The sequence below is a fragment of the Melanotaenia boesemani genome, chromosome 14 (assembly GCF_017639745.1).
Source record: "Melanotaenia boesemani isolate fMelBoe1 chromosome 14, fMelBoe1.pri, whole genome shotgun sequence".
Taxonomy (NCBI): Eukaryota; Metazoa; Chordata; class Actinopteri; order Atheriniformes; family Melanotaeniidae; genus Melanotaenia; species Melanotaenia boesemani.
The window spans coordinates 28,305,997-28,326,468 of record NC_055695.1 but is presented as its reverse complement, the minus strand read 5'-3'; the positions used below and the strand labels follow the sequence as shown (position 1 = coordinate 28,326,468).

The 20,472-nt window shown below is 40.5% G+C and overlaps 1 protein-coding gene across 3 annotated transcripts in view; it reads right to left on the bottom strand.

Moving 5' to 3' along the window:
• nhsa (Nance-Horan syndrome a (congenital cataracts and dental anomalies)) overlaps window positions 1-18,766 on the bottom strand; it is a 71,858-nt gene extending 53,092 nt beyond the window's left edge. For all 3 annotated transcript variants that reach the window (XM_042006493.1, XM_042006492.1, XM_042006495.1), the window contains exon 1: window positions 18,304-18,766. In XM_042006493.1, coding sequence (XP_041862427.1) covers window positions 18,304-18,583 — 280 coding nt within the window. In that variant the 5' untranslated portion in view covers window positions 18,584-18,766. The remainder of the gene's footprint in view (window positions 1-18,303) is intronic.
• Window positions 18,767-20,472: the final 1,706 nt, after the last annotated feature.

Here is a 20,472-nt window from a genome sequence, read left to right as displayed (position 1 = left end):
ATGGAGATGCACACATATGCCATGAACAAATGTCTGAACTTAACGAGTGTTAAAAGGTCTCTATACTCACCAAACTGATGCCGGCGGCTTACTGAGCATGACTCCAACTCCATGCAAGTTATTTGGATTAAACCTTAAAACTCCAAGACTTTTTTTACAAATTTTTTTTTTTGTCTGTTTATTTTAATGCACGTTTAGCACAGTCAACATGCAAATTATCATAATTTTTAAAAACACACCGATCAACAGTGACCAAGCCTTTTCTCATCTGCATATCATCCTGTCAAGTCTTGGCTTTCAGGAAAAATACTGTCCTCCAGTATTTACCTGCAATCCTCACAAAACCAACTCAAGTCAGCTGGTTTTTTCACTGTGCATTACAAACATCTTCTTGGCTTTATTCCAGCCATAGAGGAGCATTATTTTTCTTCTTTTCAGACACACATAGAACGTTCTGCTCACTGGTTGATCTTTGGCTGCTCCAGATTGGACTTTAATTTTAATTTAAGCTCTGATTGGTGGAAAGTTTGACAGAAAATGTCTTTGTCATAAATTTAAGGTCACATTTGAGATCTCTTAGAACATAGTAGTGATATGATCTTTTTTATGATGAAAATTTGATAAATATTGGTGTTATCATGGATTAGTCATTGTGGAATTACCATATAGAGTATCTTTGCAGCTGGATTGTAAACCTCTAGGATGAGATATAAATGTCTGGAAAGGTTCTGTAGAACTTAAAGGGTAAACTATCAATCACAATTTACCCCAGAGCTACACACTAGTGTTCCTGAGAAATTGTTGACAATTTGAGCGATAGTGCTCGGGGGCGATAGTGATCTGGTGGAGTTCTAAAGGTTAAATTAAAAGGTATCTATACTCCCCAAACTGATGCAAGAGGCTCACTTTCAACAGCATGCAAGTTGTTTGGATTAATGTTAAGGAAAAGATTTTTTCATTTTCCCGTCAGTATGTTTCACTCTAGCAGTCCTGCTGGTTAAGCATACGGATCATTCTTAGGCACATTACCAACATCAACAAAAATCAAGAAACACTGAATAGACTGAAGGAATGTGCTTCACTGAGAAAGGCTTGGTACAATGGTGAAAACTAAAGAGAGAAAAAAGACAAAAACTTTTATTTCCCTGGACTTTCCAGTTTTGGCCTCTGTAAATGATTACCATTTTCTTAAAAGCCACCAATAAAAAGACCAGTACAACAAAAGGCAGCACCGCTGAGAGCCAACTGGCACAAAAAAAAAAAAAAAAAAAAGCTTTCATGATACTAAATCCTCCAACTCAGCTTTTCAGTGTGAGATGACTTGCGTTGTCATTCTCAGTGACTATGCGTTTTATTATTCCTTGATGTTGATACAAAATAGGGGTGTGATTGTACGATGTCAGGACATAGAGCCCCCTCCCTGTGTCCTGCAGTCCTCAGACTGTGTGTAAATCGAGAGATCAGACACCCATAATCTCCATTGTCCAGTCCTAGGGTAGACGACAGGGTGCTGTCGTGGCCCACTTTAACAAGCGGGGCCATCTGCAGAGTCACAGATGGCCCCGGCAATGACTTCCAGGTTCCCACATTCAGAAAGAGGGTTAACCTGATATGAGCCGGTCCACTGAAAGGAAAAAACCCCACAACCCCACACACACATAACGAGAGCGAAGAAAAACAGAGAAATTGTTGTTGCTTTTGCTAAGTCGTTCTAATCTGCCTGGGTATGCAGTTGAGTATTTATTATGTTTCTAAGCTCCGAATAACACTGCAGCTCTTTTTCACGGCATTTCTGCTGCTTCATCTCAGCTCTCTGTCTACAACCTGGATTTCCAAAGACATGCAGCATATGTTTTTTATTACCATGTGTTGTTCTATCAGGATGAAGCCTCCCTTCTTTTTTTGCCACACCTCTGAAAACCACACAACTCCCCCACCTCCAAGTCTCCCCTGTTCCAACTAACAAGAAGGCTAAACAAAAAGAGCTACAGCTTTATGATGGAAATGAACAGACATCATCGAGTAGACAAATGAGGCATTTCTGTCACAGCCTGGTGCCACCCTGGCATTCAGCTTGAGAGCGAACAAACAGAGGGGCAATAAAAACCTACAGAGGCACACTTTAAGGACACATGTAGTGAAAGAATTCAGATCAATAGTCATCAATGTGTCCAGCCAAATGGCTTCAACTGGGACATTTCTCCCTTTCCATGAAGTGCTGCCAAGGCAACAGGGCAGACATCAAGTGAATGGAGACTTCCTACTGACAGCCTCATTTAAACCGGTCACGTGACTGAGTTCTCCCGCACTGATTGGCCGATGAATGGTGAACCTAAGAGGCGTCATCCCAGCATGAGAGCTGTGACGCTGGACTCGTGTTTAGGTGAAGACGGTAGGCCAGGAGACAAGTGTGCCCCTGCATTGTGTCCATCATTGGAGTGGTAATGAGTCACACAAAACTTCCCAGCAGCCAGCCAGCTGGCGTGCAGCTCCATGCACAAAGAGATCTGCAAGACTTTACCCCCAATGTTGGTCTGTTTGAGTGCGCCAGTCATTCATGACTTTCACTTCATTCGCACCAGCGCTTTTATGTCTGTATCTTAGTCAGACGTGTTTCTGTGTTGTATTGAATTTTCTCGACAGGGATCATCTGACACACCTCTGCTGGTGGGAACTCTGGGAATGGCTCTTCTTCATAGTTAAACCTCTTCTAGATGAGGCCTATTTACTCTGCCTTCTTTTTAAAATGAAATTGGCAAAATAAATTACTACGAGGGCTGCATGTATAATCTTCAAAAGAAAGCTGAGACGTGAGATTACTACAGAGGTGTAAGTATCAAGATATGTGTTACTGTGTCAGAATAAATGAACCTGGAACACAGTAGAAAATGGAAATGACTCCTGTCCTACGGCTGATGGGTCAACGTAGCTGTAAACAACTTAAAGTTAGAGGCTAAGGTTCTTTATTCAATAGACATCACACCTGAGAAGACAGATATCTGAGTTTTTAATACATATATTATATAAATTATTAATATATATTTTAAATTTTTTATCTTCTTTCAAGGGTGGAGCTGGAGGGTGGGATCTTATGAGGTTGGGAGTGGAAGGTGGATGGGATTTAAAAACGTGAAATCCTGAGTGCTGTTTGATTTCCTGTCCTCAGTCTGTGGACAAGTTGTATTGTTGATGCTCAATGAAAATGCCATTTAAAAAAAAGGGGGGAAAAAGAAATATAAAAAGGAAAAGGAAAATGTTTATCTCCTCCTAAAAGAAAACCACATTATTTCAGTGAAAACCAGATGACAGCATCCCAGCTCATCCAGGAATAAATAATGTCTGATGAGGAACTGTGCAAAAGTAGAAGCTAGAAAAATGAACTTGAGCCGTTTTATAGATGTTTTAATAGATTTTACACAGGTAAATATCTCAGAAAGCCATCAGCCGATGTTGACGATGGACGCCTCTATCAGTATTTACATTTCCATGTAACTGCTTGGGATTTGAATTGTGCAGCATTTGGATGCCGATGCTTAGCAGAGTCTTATATGAACTTCTTCTCGTCATTTGAATATGCTTCATGTTCGAATTGCTGCTTCCTAGTGTGTGGTAAGATCTTTTGTACTACATGTATCTCATGTTTCCTCTTGTAAAGAAGAGGCTAAACCTAAAACCTTGTATGCTTTTTCGAGCTAAAGCTCCAATTTAAAAACAAAGTTTAAAAACAAAGTTACTATAGGCAAAATGCTTCTGAGGCTTCACCGCATATTTTAAGCAGCGTTGAATGAAATGTGACCTGGGCTACTTTAAAAGTCAGTCTAGTCAAATTTGTAGTGTGTGGATGGCAGTAAAAACCTCTCTGGGTAATTTGCCTGTTCTAAATATAGAAGTGTTTTGTACCTGCACTAATCAGCCACAGCTATCCATCTCATATGACTGAGAGCTAATGTAGACATCAAAATACTGCAGCAGTTTCCCACAGATACAAATGACAAGGTCCTAATCTGATGACTTATTTTCTGAGGAACAGACACACACTGGTTTAGACCTCATGAGTCCTTTTAGTCGGGAGGCAAATCAGCTAAATAAAAGGAAAAAAAGTTAGTTTCTCACAGTTAAAAGGAAACGTTACTGATGTCTGGTTAGAGTTTAGGAGTATTCCTGCAGGACAATGGACTCTAAATGAAAGTGTGTGTCTCTAATGAAAGACACCTTCCCCAGCAACAGATGGGGCTTTTCAGCCAGTAATGTCCTGTTTACCACAAGCAGCTACCGCTTCAGGTACAGCCTGGGGGAAGGAGTACTGTCCTAAGATAAAGGGATGTGAACACACCACAGGCAGGCTAACCCTCCATGAGTCCTGTGATGCAACGGTGGTCAACAGCCATCATTCTTCCCACGAACGACTCCCATAAAACGTTATTTCCAGGAACTGTTTCTCCGGGGTCTGACAGAGCAGATTTTCACCTAAAGTATTCATACTTTCCAAAAATGAAAAAAAGTCATTTGTCTCCTTGTGCCTATTAGTTTCCCTCTCTGTGACCAGTTTATCCACCACAGTTCACAAAGCAAACCGCTTTTACAAGCTCGCCATTACTTCTCTTCATTTTATCATTGCTCTTTGAGAACGAGTGGAAAACTAGACGATCTGATGGATCTTAGACTGTGGGATTGAAACATGAAGCATGAGTCCTGAAATTACATTGCTCTACGATGGATGGTGCCCGGGGAAGAGAGGCTGCCAAGACAGGCTGGGCAAAGCATCACAAAAAAGCCCTACAACAGCTTTGATGGGGGATTTAAATCTGGGTTTGTCCCAAATATCATTTTACTTTACTTCACGTTTCCCCTTTCCAAACATCAAAAGCTCAAGAGCACACAAAAAATGGATGCTATCCCTCCTCTTGACGACTGATGGACTCCACTATTTCTTGGCTTCTTGTGTGTACAGTAAACATGGCTGCCATTTGTTACGGTTGAATTACACAGCTGTTAATGGTGTGACAGCCCTGAACAGTTCTGAAGAGGCAGAATGCGACGCAGGGGTTAGAGCAAAAAATGATCCCATGCCTGAACTTTTGTTTGTTTCTTTGGGGGGCGTGGCCTACTTCCTGTAACTTACTTAAGGTCTGATGTTGTCTAGATGCAAATACGTAAACTTAAATAAAATGCGCCTTATATGCATATTTGTGAATAGAACAGAGGTTTCACAAATCAGAAACAGTGTGTTAACTAATCTTCATGCCCAGCAGAATAATTCATACCAGATTTGATCCTAACTCTTGTAGTTTTTCAGCAGGATCTGGTCTAATGTGGTCAAAGTCCCATAAAAGAGCTGTGGAATCGGCCTTTGTGTGGGGCAACTTCAGCAACGTCAGGCTGACCTTTCTGACCTTTTTCTTCATCCAAGCTCAGCGTCAGAGTTTAGAAACTTAACAACCAGATGTTTTTTATCCTGTTTAAATGATGGCATGTAATTTCTGACTGTACATGGTTACGTGTAGCGGTGTCATGATAGATTTTTTTTGTACAATTATTGTCAATTATTATGTGTAAAATCACATGAACGCTTCTTATAGGTCTTTAAGTTTTGTTAATTTCTATATTTTAATGCCAACATAACAAAATTATATAATAAAAATAAAGTAACCAAGAAGTCTCATCACAACTAATTATGGAGAAAACACATGCCAGAAAAACCAGCTTCACAAACTCACCCTCCAACCAAACCAACGTACCGCAGCCTACGTTTACAGCTTTTCATGCTCTATCATACGTGTTGTCTATAACAGATCAGGCTGCAGGTGGAGTTCTCAACCAATCATTTTCCACAGCTCATTCAACTTCTGATTGGTTATTAAAGTCTTTAATAGAAAGCAAACCTTTGTCCTCTCATACTATTGGTAGATGAACTCACCATGACAATAGTCCACATTAGCAAACACAGCAAGTTATTAAATTGTCTTATTTTTTTTGCCACAAAAACAGAGATCCAGCACAGTGCGAGAATACTTTCAGCCCTGCGTTACAGCGCTGTGCGTTGGGATCTAAACAGGTGGAGTCTGAGGATATAACTGTTTCAGCTGCAACAATATACGGCCTCATTCAGCGTTAGTGCTCAGATGTCAGTGGAAGTTCCCTGCAAGTCAGATCTCCCCAGTGAGTTGCAGCCTTTACGTTGGTAACTGGAGCTTGTTCTTCAGAGTGAGAATCTCTTTCTGGGAAACTGGGTGGATGCATTGATAGTGTTTCCTGTTTTTCTTATTATTAGACATCATAAAGCAAAAGCTGTGGACAGAGTGGAAATCTGATGTGTCACAGAAGCAGGAACAGCGGTCAGAATGAAACCTAAAGTAACAATAAAACTGAGCCAAGAGACATTCAGTTACTCATCTGACTGCAGGGAGGTTCTGGAAGAACAGTGAGCTTGGATTATGCTCTCTCAATTAACTGAATCAAAACCTAAACCAAATAGATTTAGTCTGAGTACAAAGCTTCGGATCTCGGGGGGGTTGATTGGCGGTCAGAAAATGATTAATTCAAAGAACTGTGAACTGAAAAGAAGCACATAATGAAGGTCATCCATTTTTATGGCACAGCACTTTTTCGCTGCTATAAGCAGGATGGTCTTTTCCCAGTGGGGCTGCTGGGAGCAGGACTGGCTGAATCCCAAAATAAGAAACTGGGATACTGAGAAGAGTGATAGAGAGAGACTCAGAGAGAGTGAGAGAGAGAGACAGAGAGAGAGAACTTGGAGTCAGACGAGAGGAACAAAGTATATAGATTGCCTGAGGGAGTAGAGGCACAGAAATTACTGGCAAGAATAAAAGATGAATCCGGATGGTGGAGGATCGTCCCAGAAGAGGAGAGTATAAAGAGGGGAGAGGAAAAATTCTGAGAGGGGTGAGCTGGAGGTGGCTTAAAAAGTTATGTGACCTCTGTGGTTGAGACTCATGTTCAAGTTCTGTTTTTTATTTGTTTGGTTTTTTAGTTTAGTTTGGTTTACACACCAAACCTGCTTGCTTAGGGTTTGCAAAAGATCAGGGTGAGGCTTAAATATATGTTCTCTTTTTTATTTATTTAACCAGGATAGTCACTGAGGATAAATCCTTCTGTCCAGTGACCTGAGAGGGCTGAGATAAGTGTTGGTATGGGATCAGCTGGTCCAGCTCTGACTGGACTGATTTGCTCCAGAAACCTTATGTACGCTCACTGGCCACTTTATTAACCCTTAAAACCTTGCAGATATCAGGTATAAATCCCTGGAAAACTCCTGCAGGTCACCTAAAGGGTAAGCTATCCATCACAATTTACCTCACAGAGTTATACACAACTGTTACTGAGAAACTGCTCAGTTTTACAAGTTAAATCTGCAGCAACTGTCTGATGCTATCACAATCACAATATCACAATATGGAGCAAAACCTGACATCTCGCTGGATCTGTGACACCAAGAATTAAGGCAGTTCTAAAGGAAAAAGGGGTTATAACCTGGTACTAGCGAGGTGGACCTGATAAAGTGGCTGATGTATGTGTCCATGTTTTGGGATACATAAAACAATCTAGTTCCTCAGTGATGAAATTTTCCACCACAGCAGGAAGCAGATAAGACCACGAAAAGGGAGCTTGGACTGGAATGACAGAGGAGATCAGAAGAGAGCTTATCAGAAACCCTTCTGCCGGACAGAAAAATGAAAAAGGCAGTTTTTTTTCTGTCTGAAACTTTACTGAAACTTAAAACTTCCCGAGCACTTTCACATATATTGTCAAGCACAGAAGGGTGTTTTCCAGACATTTATATCCCGTCCAGCAGGTTTACAATCCAGCTGCTAAATGTAGTGTTTATTCAGACAATATATGGTAAATCCACAATGAGTGATCCATGATAACGCCATCATTTATCACGTTTTCATCATAAATAAAGATCACTATCACTACTATGTTGCTAAGTGACCTGTAATGTGACCTTGAAATTATGAAATAACCACGTCCTGTCAAACTTTCTACCAATCAGAGAGCTTAAATTGATGGTAATGTCCAATCAGAAGCAGCCAAAAATCAACATGGGAGCAGAAACTTCTACATGTGTCTGAAAATAAGAAAAATAATGCTCCTCTATGGCTGGAATAAAGCCAAGAAGATGTTTTTAATGCAAAGTGGCGCCAAAAACCAGCTGAGTTGGAGTTGGTTGCGTGAGGATAAAAGGTTTGTTATTTCTACAAAGTGCTGTTAGTAATAAATTCTGCTTTTTGTTGTTCTTGTTTTTTGGTTGGGGTTTATGGTGCTAAATCTATTGCTACGGTAATTTTACAACATTTTAGCCTCATAATTTGACAGCTGAGGCAGTCCTGAAACAATAATGTCTGCATGGTTACTGTGGTTAAAAGGGTTGAACTTCTACATGCAGTTTTATAAATGAATAAATAAATAAATAAAAGGTGAACCCAAAATAGTTTGGAGTTTTAAGGGTTTAGCTTGTTACATACTCCACGAGAAGCAAGAAGTTTGTTCTTGTTTTGCAAGAACAGGAAAAAGTTTGTATTGGTCTGATTCGTCTGCAATAGGGCGGGGATTACTGTGGGGGGCGTGTCTGTGTGTTTATGTACAATAAACAGCTGATCTGGTTATTTCATATTTAACGAGAAACTGCGTCCATAGCAGGGAGAGGTTATGCATGCGTGTCTTTAAATCCCATGCATGTTGTATACATTTACGCACTTTCTCTCCACCTTGATCAGCTGTTCACTAAAAATATTCGTTCAGCCTCACATCAGGGGAAATGCAGAATAGACAACTTTCCGTTTCATCTTTTCCTGCATTAGCCACGCCCACCTCAAATGTCCAACCAATCACACAATACTTCTCAGAGCCCCATGAGAATAAAATTCTGCTGTGCTGGTGCGTAAAGAACAAGCCATGAGATGTCCCCATCCATGTCCACAAGAGCTAAATGACGTCGTTTTGTTCTCATGGCCTTAAAAACAAGAAATAAAGTTCTCTTGCATAGTCTGTAACAGCCTTTAGACCAGTGGTTCTCAAACTGGGGGGCATGCCCTTCTGACATTTTCCCATTTTCTCAATGGGATGGGGAAAATATAGCAGACAAACTAATGTCTTGACAGCTTGGGGTCTTGGAAACATTCTGGTCCACACTCCAGTGGTAGTAATGCGCCAATACGTTTTTCCAACCACCAACAAAATAAAAGAAAAGAAGAAGAAAAGAAGAAGAAAAACTGCAGATCAGAGATCAGGGTTTACTGAATGCATGAAGGGAGAAAAGAAACAGGTAACTGGGATGAAAGAGGGCAGATATCTTGCTCTTGGTTCAACAATAAATGTGTTTCTTATTACATCTCCCTCACGTCTGTGATGTTGTAAGTATTGTAAGTTATATAGTTATAGTAAGTTAGTAATATATATATATATATATATATATATATGTGTGTGTGTGTGTGTGTGTGTGTGTGTGTGTATAGGGGTAGGGGGGCTGAGAATGTTTATTCCTCCAAAAGGGGGGCATGGTAGAAAAAGTTTGAGAACCACTGCTTTAGACTATCATACTGTGCTGTAGTTCTAGCAGATCTACGGTTTTCTTGAATGTTTTAAAGATTCAGAAATGCAAAAGTGAAAAAAGGATGCTGAAAAAAAATCTGTGCATTAAACCAAATCACATCGATGAGCCTATTTTCAAACACCCTCATATCCAACAGGTGCTTCCTATTTCTCCATCACTGGGTGAGGGTAAGATGATTGATGGAAAAGCTCTTAGGAGCCTGTATAGAGAGGCAAGGTGAAGGGAGTCCACATTCCTGTCAGATCCAAGTCTAAACACCTGCATGGCAGACTCCATATTCACGTTTCCGTCCGGTTAAAGCAGCAAGTCACCTCAGATTTTCTCTTCTATCCTGTTGTTTTTTTACTTTGCATTAGAAGATATGTTAAAAATGTCTCCATAAAAGGAATTCACTGCAATTCACTAACTTTCCATTGAAAATTAAAATCCTTTCAAGCGATGAAGCTTTTATTCTCTGGAAGATGTGACTCAACATCCAAGATTCTTTATCTCTTGTTTGCAACTAATCTGTTTCACCAGATACATGGACTAAAAACAGGAAAGTTCATATCTGGCATTTTATCTTCTCCTCCTGCAAAGATCCAGAGATGTGTCTTAGGAATGATTCTGTTGCATAACATTTAAATCTGTCTGTGTGACACAGATGGGACATTGTATAATTCAAACACAGTGTGAATGAAGAGAGGAAACCACCACAAGTGGAGTAAAATGGCAGCGAGACAAAGACCGGCCGGCAATGGCTTTACAGCCCTCTGAGTTGTTAATATTTGTCCAGGTTACCGTGGAAAAAATGCAGCCAAGTGTTGTAAAATGCAGTAAAGTCAGCTTAACCTGAACCATGACAGGTATTTATTTGATCTTTGGAGAATATGCAGTAGTTTTCAGCTGCAGTGCTGAAAAACAGACAGATGTTAAAAAAACAAACAGCAAACTTCTCTCTAGCTGAGGTTTCATTAGTTGAAGATCTCTGCTTTGCACAGGAGAATTGTTCAGATACCAGTGGCAGAGGTCATGTTGATAACAAAACAACAGCCATTGTATGCAAGCTGATCTCGGTTCAGATCACTGAGTCAGTTATCACTGGAGGAAGGAAGAAAAGCAGCTTCACAGCTCAGTTTGTCTCCAGCCATAAGACGAAAGTCTGTCTTTACCTTACTGAGTCGACTCTGGAAATTAAACCAGACCAGACCAGACCAGACCAGACCAGACCAGACCAGGCTTGCTGACCTGTGTGAAATCCAGTATCATGTCAAATGTTAAATCCACTCTAATTGGCCGCTCAAGTCTTCAAAAGGCAAGTGATAAGCAAAATGGGGGCAGTTGTGTTTGCTCTTTTTTGTGAGTGTGTGTGTGTGCGGGGGGGGGGTCATCAGGCTTTTGAGGTCATGGGGCGGGGGGGAGACTTTGGCCCCCACATCTTCTTCAAAACAGGCTTTAATTGTCTTCCTGCTGTCCCAGCCCGACAATCAGAACTCCATAAAGAGAAATGACTGCTGAGGAAATGTATTTAATAAGTGTGTGTGTGTGTGTGTGTGGAGGGAGGGGGGCCTGTCATTCACAAACTTGCCTCAGTGCAGGAACATTTCTTATCATGGAGCCTGATTTCTGCAGCGTGAAAAAACTAACACTTCTAGCCAACAAAAAGCTAAAATAGGATTTTTTTCACATGTGTACCTGTAAAGAAGCATGAATTTTTTAACCTACACACCTGAAAGTACACACAGAAACCCAGCAGACGGATGTGAGACGCCTGGATAAACTGACTCAAGAGCACTTTCTCTTGTGGAGGGTCCCACCACAAGAATGTAAGGTGTAATAACTCACACATTTCCCTCCAGTTAAAGCTAAGAAACGCCTCCTTTTTATAAACAAATAGAGAGTTCGGTTTCTGCCCCGGCTCCCCTAATGACACCGGTCAATTTAAAGAGCGTGCAAGGTCCCAGAAGTGTGAATCCAGAACTGTGGTTTCCTGGCCACTGGTTTTCTGGAATGCTTCACTAGATAGGACGCTTCAGCAGAAAAACCACTTTGGATGCAGGCCAGCAGCTCACAAGAGAGTGAGGTGCTGAGATGAACAAGCCTACTTAGTTTCAATGTCACATTATTATCACGGTACAAGCTACTGGTTTGTTTGAAGCTTGTTTTGTATTTCAAGCCATGGAAGTAGACAGAAATGACATCAAATATATGATATCTGAATGCAAACAAGTTGCAGCACCAAGGCTGTGAAGGTTACTTCAGTGCCTGTCTGGGTAGAGGAGAACAGAGGAGGGGTGGGTGCAGGAATGAGTGAGCAAAGTCTTTGAAATCTGCACTATAATTAGCAGGGGTTGTATATCAGGTTGTCTGGACCTGCACAAGTATGCCCATAGTTCTGGTAATGAAAGAGAAAAGAAAGCTAGAGGCTCTTGATCCAAGTTACACCAATATATTTCCTGTCTTTGAAATCTTCATGTGTCTACTCCTCCATGTTCACTTAACCTCTTCATCAAGAGAGTCCCTGTACAGCATGAGATTCATGCAGAATAAGAGATCATTGCACATACTAGGAAGCAGCAATCCTAACATAAAGGATTTTAGTCATGTAACTGTCATAGATAATGAAATTTTGTTGGAGCATCAACATTGCATCTGGTGTAACATACCAAAATGACGGGAAGAAACTCAGTTAAAAAACTCCACCTAGCAATGGTATCCAAACCCCAAACAGTTATATGGGAATGTAACAAACACACGAGAACAGCTCTGTCTACTTTATAGCTTCTGCTCATTTCTCTGCTTTACATGAAAGTGGAGACTCAGCTGATTTTAAAGATGTCTGTCTCATCAGTGTGGGACAAAAACCCTGCAAGCTAGCAGTCAAAGACTAGCAAACAAACAAAAGAATAAATCAGAAATCATGTCTTACTTTTGCTGTTTTGTGGTGAAAGTTTTATTCCAGCTCTAAAACCTCTGCTAACGTGTTCTCCTATGACTCTGTCTTCATTTGAAATCCTCTTGGGCTTCACTTCTTTCTGGATCCTTATGGTGTTTCTAAGGTGAATGCGGAGGCTTTCCCTAGGTCCTCCTGACTCTGACCATTGATAGAAGTGTCCACCATCAACATCCACAGATGGCTTCCTGAGATATTTACCTGCGTAACACCTCTTGTAAAACATCTTTAACCCTCTGGTGCATGAATTATTACAAAACAGTAAAAAAATATTTTATTTCTACTAGGGCTGGGCGATATGGCCTAAAAATAAAATCTCCGATTTTTTATAACCAAATCCGATTTCCGATTTTAATCGATTTTTTTTCCTTTTCTTGTACAAAACATAAATAAACTTATTAAAAACGTTCATTTGTTTATATAGATGAATGCCAGCAAAAATAATGCATATAATGTCATAGCTCTTCCACCATATAAACGACTTCATATCTTACATAGAAATATGCGACACAATGCATCCGTGATCTCTTTCCATCTGGATCCTTATCATACAGGATCCACTGCAGAAATAATTCCCCTGATGAAGGTTGTCGCTTAACTAGGGTTTGTGGGTTAAGTTGATTTCTGCATCTCATAGAGCAGCATTTCTCACCGCAGTTATACGCACAGCTAAATCCCAGGCGTGAGTGAAGGGTCACTTTAATGAAAATCTGTCAGACAAACACCGTTCTGGTGTGGAGGGAGGGCTAAGTCTGCTGCTAACTAACTATGGAAAAAAATCCCGATTTTCAAATAAATTAATCTCCAGAAATGGAAAATTCGATTTATCGATTTTATCGATTAATCGCCCAGCCCTAATTTCTACAGACATTGACATTGATGCTTTTCTGTATTTATTCTTATTTTAACTTTTACTCAGTGTGTTGATTTTCTATTTGATCTATGAAAATATTTATAAAACAATATCTTGTCATATTAATTTAATATAAATTTTCTAAAAAAACACCTGGATCCTGGATGTATGTATATATACTATATCAAATGTATGTATTCTTCATACGTGGCAGAGTATTGGTGACTCACTAATGTCCACTGAAGTTGCTAATGTACAGTCCACATCCATGCAAACATTTAAAAACAGCCTTTAAATATGTGTCCTCTGTAGTGGACCCTATGCATCAAAGGGTTAAAACTGCTCATGTTCACTTTTCTAGCTTCTACTTCTCATCAGACATTTCTTTACTCGTTCCTGGATGAACTGGGCTGCTGTCCTCTGGTTTTCACTGAAAGTTCTGTGGTTTTCTTTTAGGAGAAGATAATCATTTACATTTTCTGACACTTCTGTAGTAATCTCATGTCTCAGCTTTCTTTTGAGACAAGATTATACAAACATCCCTTGTAGTTGTGATGATATACTTCACTTATTTCATGTAATTTTGGACAGGTGGCAGAAAAACTAGGTCTAGTCAAGAAAAAGTTAAATCAGCAACTTAAAAACAAAAGAACGTGATTGTTGAATCTGATTCCAATTACTGACAACATACATTATCTGAAGCACTGTGGTGAATTCCAGCATTGACGGGTATTGACCCGGGATGGAGCGCACGCTGACTCGTCAATGCAGCTTCACTTAGTACGTCAAACTCACAGTAATGGATGGACCGGGTCGATGGAAGGCAGGAGGGAAAGACTGTCAACAAGCTAAAAGCAGTTTCCTGCTCTAAGCTGCTCCAAAGCATCACAGGTGATTTGTTACTGCTGCCCACGATGAGAAACTGATTCCTCTTCACTGCACGAACAGGAAGAACATTTAATATTCACAAAATAAAAAGTGATTTCAGGACATCTGCAATCTAAAGCCTTCTTTGTAAACCTTGCACACTTGTTAACAGGAGCTGTCTCCACGAGCGGCAATTTAAATGACGTGCGCTTATCTAAAAGATAAGATATCGATCCTGTCTGCTGTTTTTATATGGTGTCTGCGTTCTTGTAAAACTGGGTCGTATTTATTTTTCTCCAGATCATGTTTGCACTCATTTTAAAAAGCAGCAATATATTTCAGATATTTCATTTTCATTTGACAGTTTAACCCTTTTTGGTTTAACCGGTTTGTTGTTTTTTAATGTAAGAGTACAAATAGAAGCTCAACCCTTCTAATCCCTGTCAGAACACAGACATTTTTTCAGCACAGCCTCAGCTGTCAGATTATGAGGCTAAAATGATGTAAAATGCAGCATAAAGGCCAGCCAAAACAAGAAAACTGAATTTATTCCTAACAGTACTTTAGAAAAAGTACCTTTTCTCATCTGCACATCATTCTTTCAAGTCTTGGCTTTCAGGAGAAAAATCTTGGCAACAAACACACAACATAAACTATTTACATATTTACTCTACATTTATACTACCTCCAGCTGTTTCTTGCTATTTACAGTTATTTATGCTACTATTTAAATACTATCCTTACAAAACCAAGTCCCACTCAGCTGATTTTTGGCCCCACATGCATGAAAAACATCTTCTTGGTTTTTTTCCAGCCTTAGAGGAGCATTATTTTTATTCTTTTCAGCCACACATAGAACTTTCTACTCATTTGTTGATCTTTGGCTGCGCCTGATTGGATGTTACCGTCAATTTAAGCTCTCTGATTGGTGGAAAGTTTGACAGTAAGAGGCTTCATCATAATTTCCAGGTTAAAACATAGATCTATTTTATTACAAGAATGTGATAAATAAATAATAAATATTGTGATTAAAAAAATGGTGTTCTCATGGAATAAACACTACATTTTATGGCTGGATTGTAAACCTCCTGGACAAGAGAGAAACATCTGGAATAGATCACCTAAAAAGTAAACTGTCCATCACAATTGATCCCACAGTTATACACTAGTGATCCTGAGACACTGTTGACATTATAAGCGATACGCTTGGGGGCACATCACCCTGCAGTTTGCAACACGGCCACTGCGATGGATTCAGGAGGATTCAGGGTACAGTGCACCACAGACATGAGGAATCCTGATCATTACTGTCTTGTTTGCTATTGAGGTTTACTCAGTTTGAGCAGGGGGACTACTGTTTTCCGGTCTGGCATTGTGAGCGGTCTCTGGTGCAGTCTGTACAAAGAATGCATATAAACTTCCAGCAATGGGCTCTTAGACCAGCAAAACCGGAGGGCCACTTGCCGCCACAAGTATTACAGCTCCCCTTCCACACTGAGCCGGTGTAACCTAACACCCAGCAGAGTGCTCTAACACGGGACCACACTACAAAGCCTGGTCTGCCTGAAGAGCTCTGATGGTAGTCCAGTGCAGACGCTGATGAGGTGTCACCAGAGAGCTGTCCAAAAACAAGTCTGAGGGATATATGCCAGGCGCCTGCTGTGTTTCTGTGTGTTGAGACAGGGGATAAAAGTGAAGAAGGATTTTTATATCTGGGTTACTAAAAGTATTTTTTCCTCCTACAGCACTACTTCACCTCTTAAAACAGCTGAGAGATAACAAAAAGCTTAACATAAGAGGAAACAAACGTGACAGCAAATAATGTCTTTTAACTCGCATGAGTCTGCATCTCATCCCGGATTAAAAAACACTCCTGCATGCAGATTTTACCCCAGAAGTTGCCACTGTGTTAAACATAATCTGGAATGTTTATGATACCACAGGGCACAGAAGCTGTGATTCCTCACCAGCAGGTCAACATCTGCCTCTGCATTATTCAGCATCTGCAGCAGTGTCCTCCTTCTGCATCATGCAGGTCCACCCACTCGACCCCCCAACAACTACTGAGGTCTCCTCACCACAGCCTGCTCCATTTACACCAATTGTCATTCAGATGAGAGAGGTTACTGTTGTTGGAGGCTACGCCTGACACCATTAATAAGAAAAGCACAATTACAAGTAATTATGCTTTTTGAGGCAAAAGGGGTTAACAAGAAACCCTGCACACAAGATCTGCTGTAATAGCTCATCATTTAATATTCCCGTCTCCATTCATAAATCTGAAGCTGAACTAAACTTGGCATAGAAAGTAAGGAAATTTGTCTTGGATCATGTCTTCGTTGTAGCAACGCTTCTTGGCCGTAGCTGTAAGAAAAAAGCATTTGTGGGATGAGCAGAACATGCTACTACGGCCCCTGTTCGTTAAATTAATAAATTATTAAATTACCAGTATGTTTAATTTCTTCAGGTGTTAAATATGCTGATCCTTCCACTTGGAATAACTTTCAAACTTATTTAAATTTAACTAAATTGATCTCTCTGGGGAAGTTTAATTCGATTCTAAGGGTTCAAGAAGAAAACTCCCAGTAAATTTGACTGTTTTTAAACCTCCTTGTATTATTCAACCCATGCTGCATTTTATTTACCTATAATTCTGGCTGCTACCTTTGTTTTACATGTTTTGTTTTACTTCTTGTGTTTTGAAAGTTGATCTCTGTTATGTGGTAAATTGTGTACTTATAGTTGTGTTGCATTTCTTGGCCAGGTCACTTTTGAAAAAGAGTTTTTTTTTATTATTATTATTATTATTATTATTATCTGGTCAAATAAAGGGGAAAATCCAATCCAATAAATACCACCAAACATAAGTCAATAGCAGAATACGCTGTTTGGCTTTGGCAGAGAAGATTTGGGGAGTTTTTCAAGGGCACAACCCACATACTCACCTCTGCTGCTCATCCCACAAATGCATTTTCATAACAAATGGGGCACAATTTAAAAGGGACGTAAACAGGCTTTCCAACAGTACAAGATTTATTGCAAAGAAGCATGATTACAAAGTACAACAAAGAAATAATCCACCAAACAGGAACTGATGTCTCCAAATCAGAAATCTTAAAGACCACACAGCAAATTTAGCTGCTTATGATATGACCTTTAATAACACCACTGTATATCATAACATGCTATGCTATTTTGCCCCCACCCCCCCCTTCTCTGTGGTAAGTAACTGTCCATTACGCACATAAATACCTTTAGGCAAAATTACCCATTTACAGACCACAGGATGCAGGCTCTGGGGAACATGCAAGGACTTGCTGAACATAAACTAAAGGGGTTAAATCCGGCGGGCTATGCAGAGATGGACAGGGATGGAGAATGATCCACTGGTTTCTAAAGCAGGTTTACACACATAAATATCACTTCGACCCCCCAGGGTGAGGGAGGGGTCGCATAGATTAGAAGAACCAGGCGATGGCCGCATGCTGTGTTATCAGGGCAATGAATTCTTGCTGTGGCGGCCAAGCAAAGTTCAACACATGAAGCGTTTTAAGTTTTAAAGGCTTCACCAAGAAGCCGCTGCACAGGGAAAGTCTTTTTACGAGACTTTTGAGAATGACTTCAAACGTTAAGTAAATGTACAGACAAAGTTTCAGGGAGAAGCCGTTTAAGTGCGTCAAAGTTAGGTGAAAGTCGTTCAGAAGCACTGGCGACTGCTCTCGAGGAGAGTAATAGCGATGTAATAGAGCTAGCTTAGATTAAGTGGCTGTTGGCATGAGGTCTGGACAGACAGACGGTAACACGCCCCTCTGCGTGGGAAGGGATGAACGGAGCTCTTTTGACTCATGGCTACCATAAAAGAAATAAAACATAATGTCCTGCTTTAATAAAAGTGTGTGGCGTGAAAACTAACACTGGGACACACTGGTTGAGCCAAAACGTCTCTAACTCTATTAAACTACGTCATTATTTAATGGAAAAGTCACAGCAAGCGTTGCCTCCTCGCGCGGTGCTCTGTCAGAGCCGCGCGCAGGACGCTGAGCTGGCAGCTCCGGTGCAACATTAAACTGTACTTACGCACTGCCTCCTGTTTGGGGTCCAGTTCGGAGGATGTCTGCTGAAGTTGATTAATCTTACTCTGCAGCCCCCTGACCCGCTGGTTGGTGGATGTGAGCTCGCTTTCCAGCTCCTGGAAGATGGAGCAGGCATGTTTGGCCAGGTCCGACAGCTGCCGCAAGGTCCGGGATAGAGCCACATTGCTGATGGAGACCAGATCCTCGAAAAGCAAACCCTCCTCGTTTGGGATTTGATACCTGCACAGTAACTGAGGTTCCACGACTCTTTTGGCAAATGGCATGTTTTTGTGGACTGGGGAATAAATCCAGCAAAAGTCACCCAGAAGTGAGCAGAAAGCTGTTGTCTCCCCTCGGTCCCTGAACCAGGTCTACTGAATTCAGCTGCTGCTGGTGCCCCCCATCCTTTCATTTGTTAGAGGACTGTTGTGCTCCTCGCTGCTGCGCCGGGTCATCTGCTGCCCTAATGCTGGTGTGTTTTTCACTGCTCTAAACTAGAGGTGGGTTTTTAAAAAGGAGGGTGTGGGAAGACCTGGAGCGGAGTTTCAGGAGTTTATGGATCGGGACTCCCTGCTTTGAAAGTCCGATTATAAGAGCAAAGCAAAAGTTATAGATGTGGAAGTTTAATACACGACAGAATAGCGAAAAATACAATAGAAAATAAAATCAACTAAACATTCCTCCAAGTATTAACCCTTATAGGTCATTATGGACTTTTTTTGGTCCTTTCAGGCAGTGGCGGAGCTAGACTTCTAGGGTGGTCAGGGAGTGGGCAAGACAGTATAGTTAAAAAATTATATATTGTGTTTCTTTCTCTAGCACATACACTGCTGTGCTAACTTTTTCCTTTTTTATCCTTTAAAAGAAAAAGAAAAAAGCAAGTTTTAGCCCCCCCCCCCCTCTATAGCTTACTTTAAAATTGACTAGCAGCTTTGCTAGTCCTCTGTTTAAATGTTTAAATCATTAATCAAACTGACATAAGTTAAAATAATTCAAATAGTTACATATTTGGCAGTTTTGACTGGAACTGAAGTTGATTGAATTATTTGAGCACAAAATAAAATAAAATAAAAATTAAAAAAAGAAAACAATATTAATCTGTAATGTTTATATCACTTTTTGGAGAGGACTTTTTTGATCTTCAATGACCTTAAAAGATAATAAATTGAAGCCCTCCACAAGGGTTAAAAACACCAGTCTTAATAGACAGAAGAGGTAAAAACTTAACTCGTTACACATGAAAGTGATCTGTGGTGCATCAGTGATCTTTGAGATGCTTTGACAACAATACTGATGGCGTCTGCAAAGAGAGAATGATGAACAGGAAGCCGTTTGGTCAAGCAAATTCTCTGCTGACCTGCCAGATGATTGTGTTTTAACACATATCTGAAAGGTTACAAGGTCTTCTGCAGTATTTAAAATACCAAAAAGTAGTTTTGATTTTTCTAAATTGGATTAGTTTATATCCTCAACAGACCAATAGATGGATTACCAACAAGCTGAAAAAATGCACCACAATGAGATAATGAGAGGCAACATTTGTAGGGCTGTAATTCCCAACAGTGTGTAGAGAAACGGAGCATCCCTACAACCAAACATGATGATGGTAGTATCATTCTGTGGGAACGTTTTTCTGCTGTAGGGGCTGGAAAACTGGTGAGGACATAGTAAAATGAGGATGCAGAAACTTTTTTGTAAACCTGAGTGAAAACCACTTACAGAATGTTAAATATGTCAGCCTGGGGTCAAAAGTTTACATTTCAGCAGTTGAAAGCCCTCAGGCAAACTGTGGAGACAGCACAGGCGTGGCTTCTGGAAAAATACTCTGAAAGTCTGGGAGAGACTCAGCTGGAGTCTGGTCATGAACCCAGTAGACTCTGGAAGAAACCTGAAAATGGCCATGCACTCACATTCTCCAGTCAGTGCAGGTTAGCTTGATTGTTTTAGCCAATAAAAAAAGAGAAAAATGGACCTCACTTCATGGCTGATTCATCAAAGAAACCTGAGAACATTATTGGACAAAGAGAGTAAAAGAAAGAGAGAAAGTGACAGAACAAGAGAAAAGACAAGAGTCAACTTCAGACTGACTTTTGCTGGCTGGAAAGATCTCAGAGAGGAGACTGGATGCAGGATGGATACTGAAGTATCCGTCATTAGGGGGCGCCAACGAGTG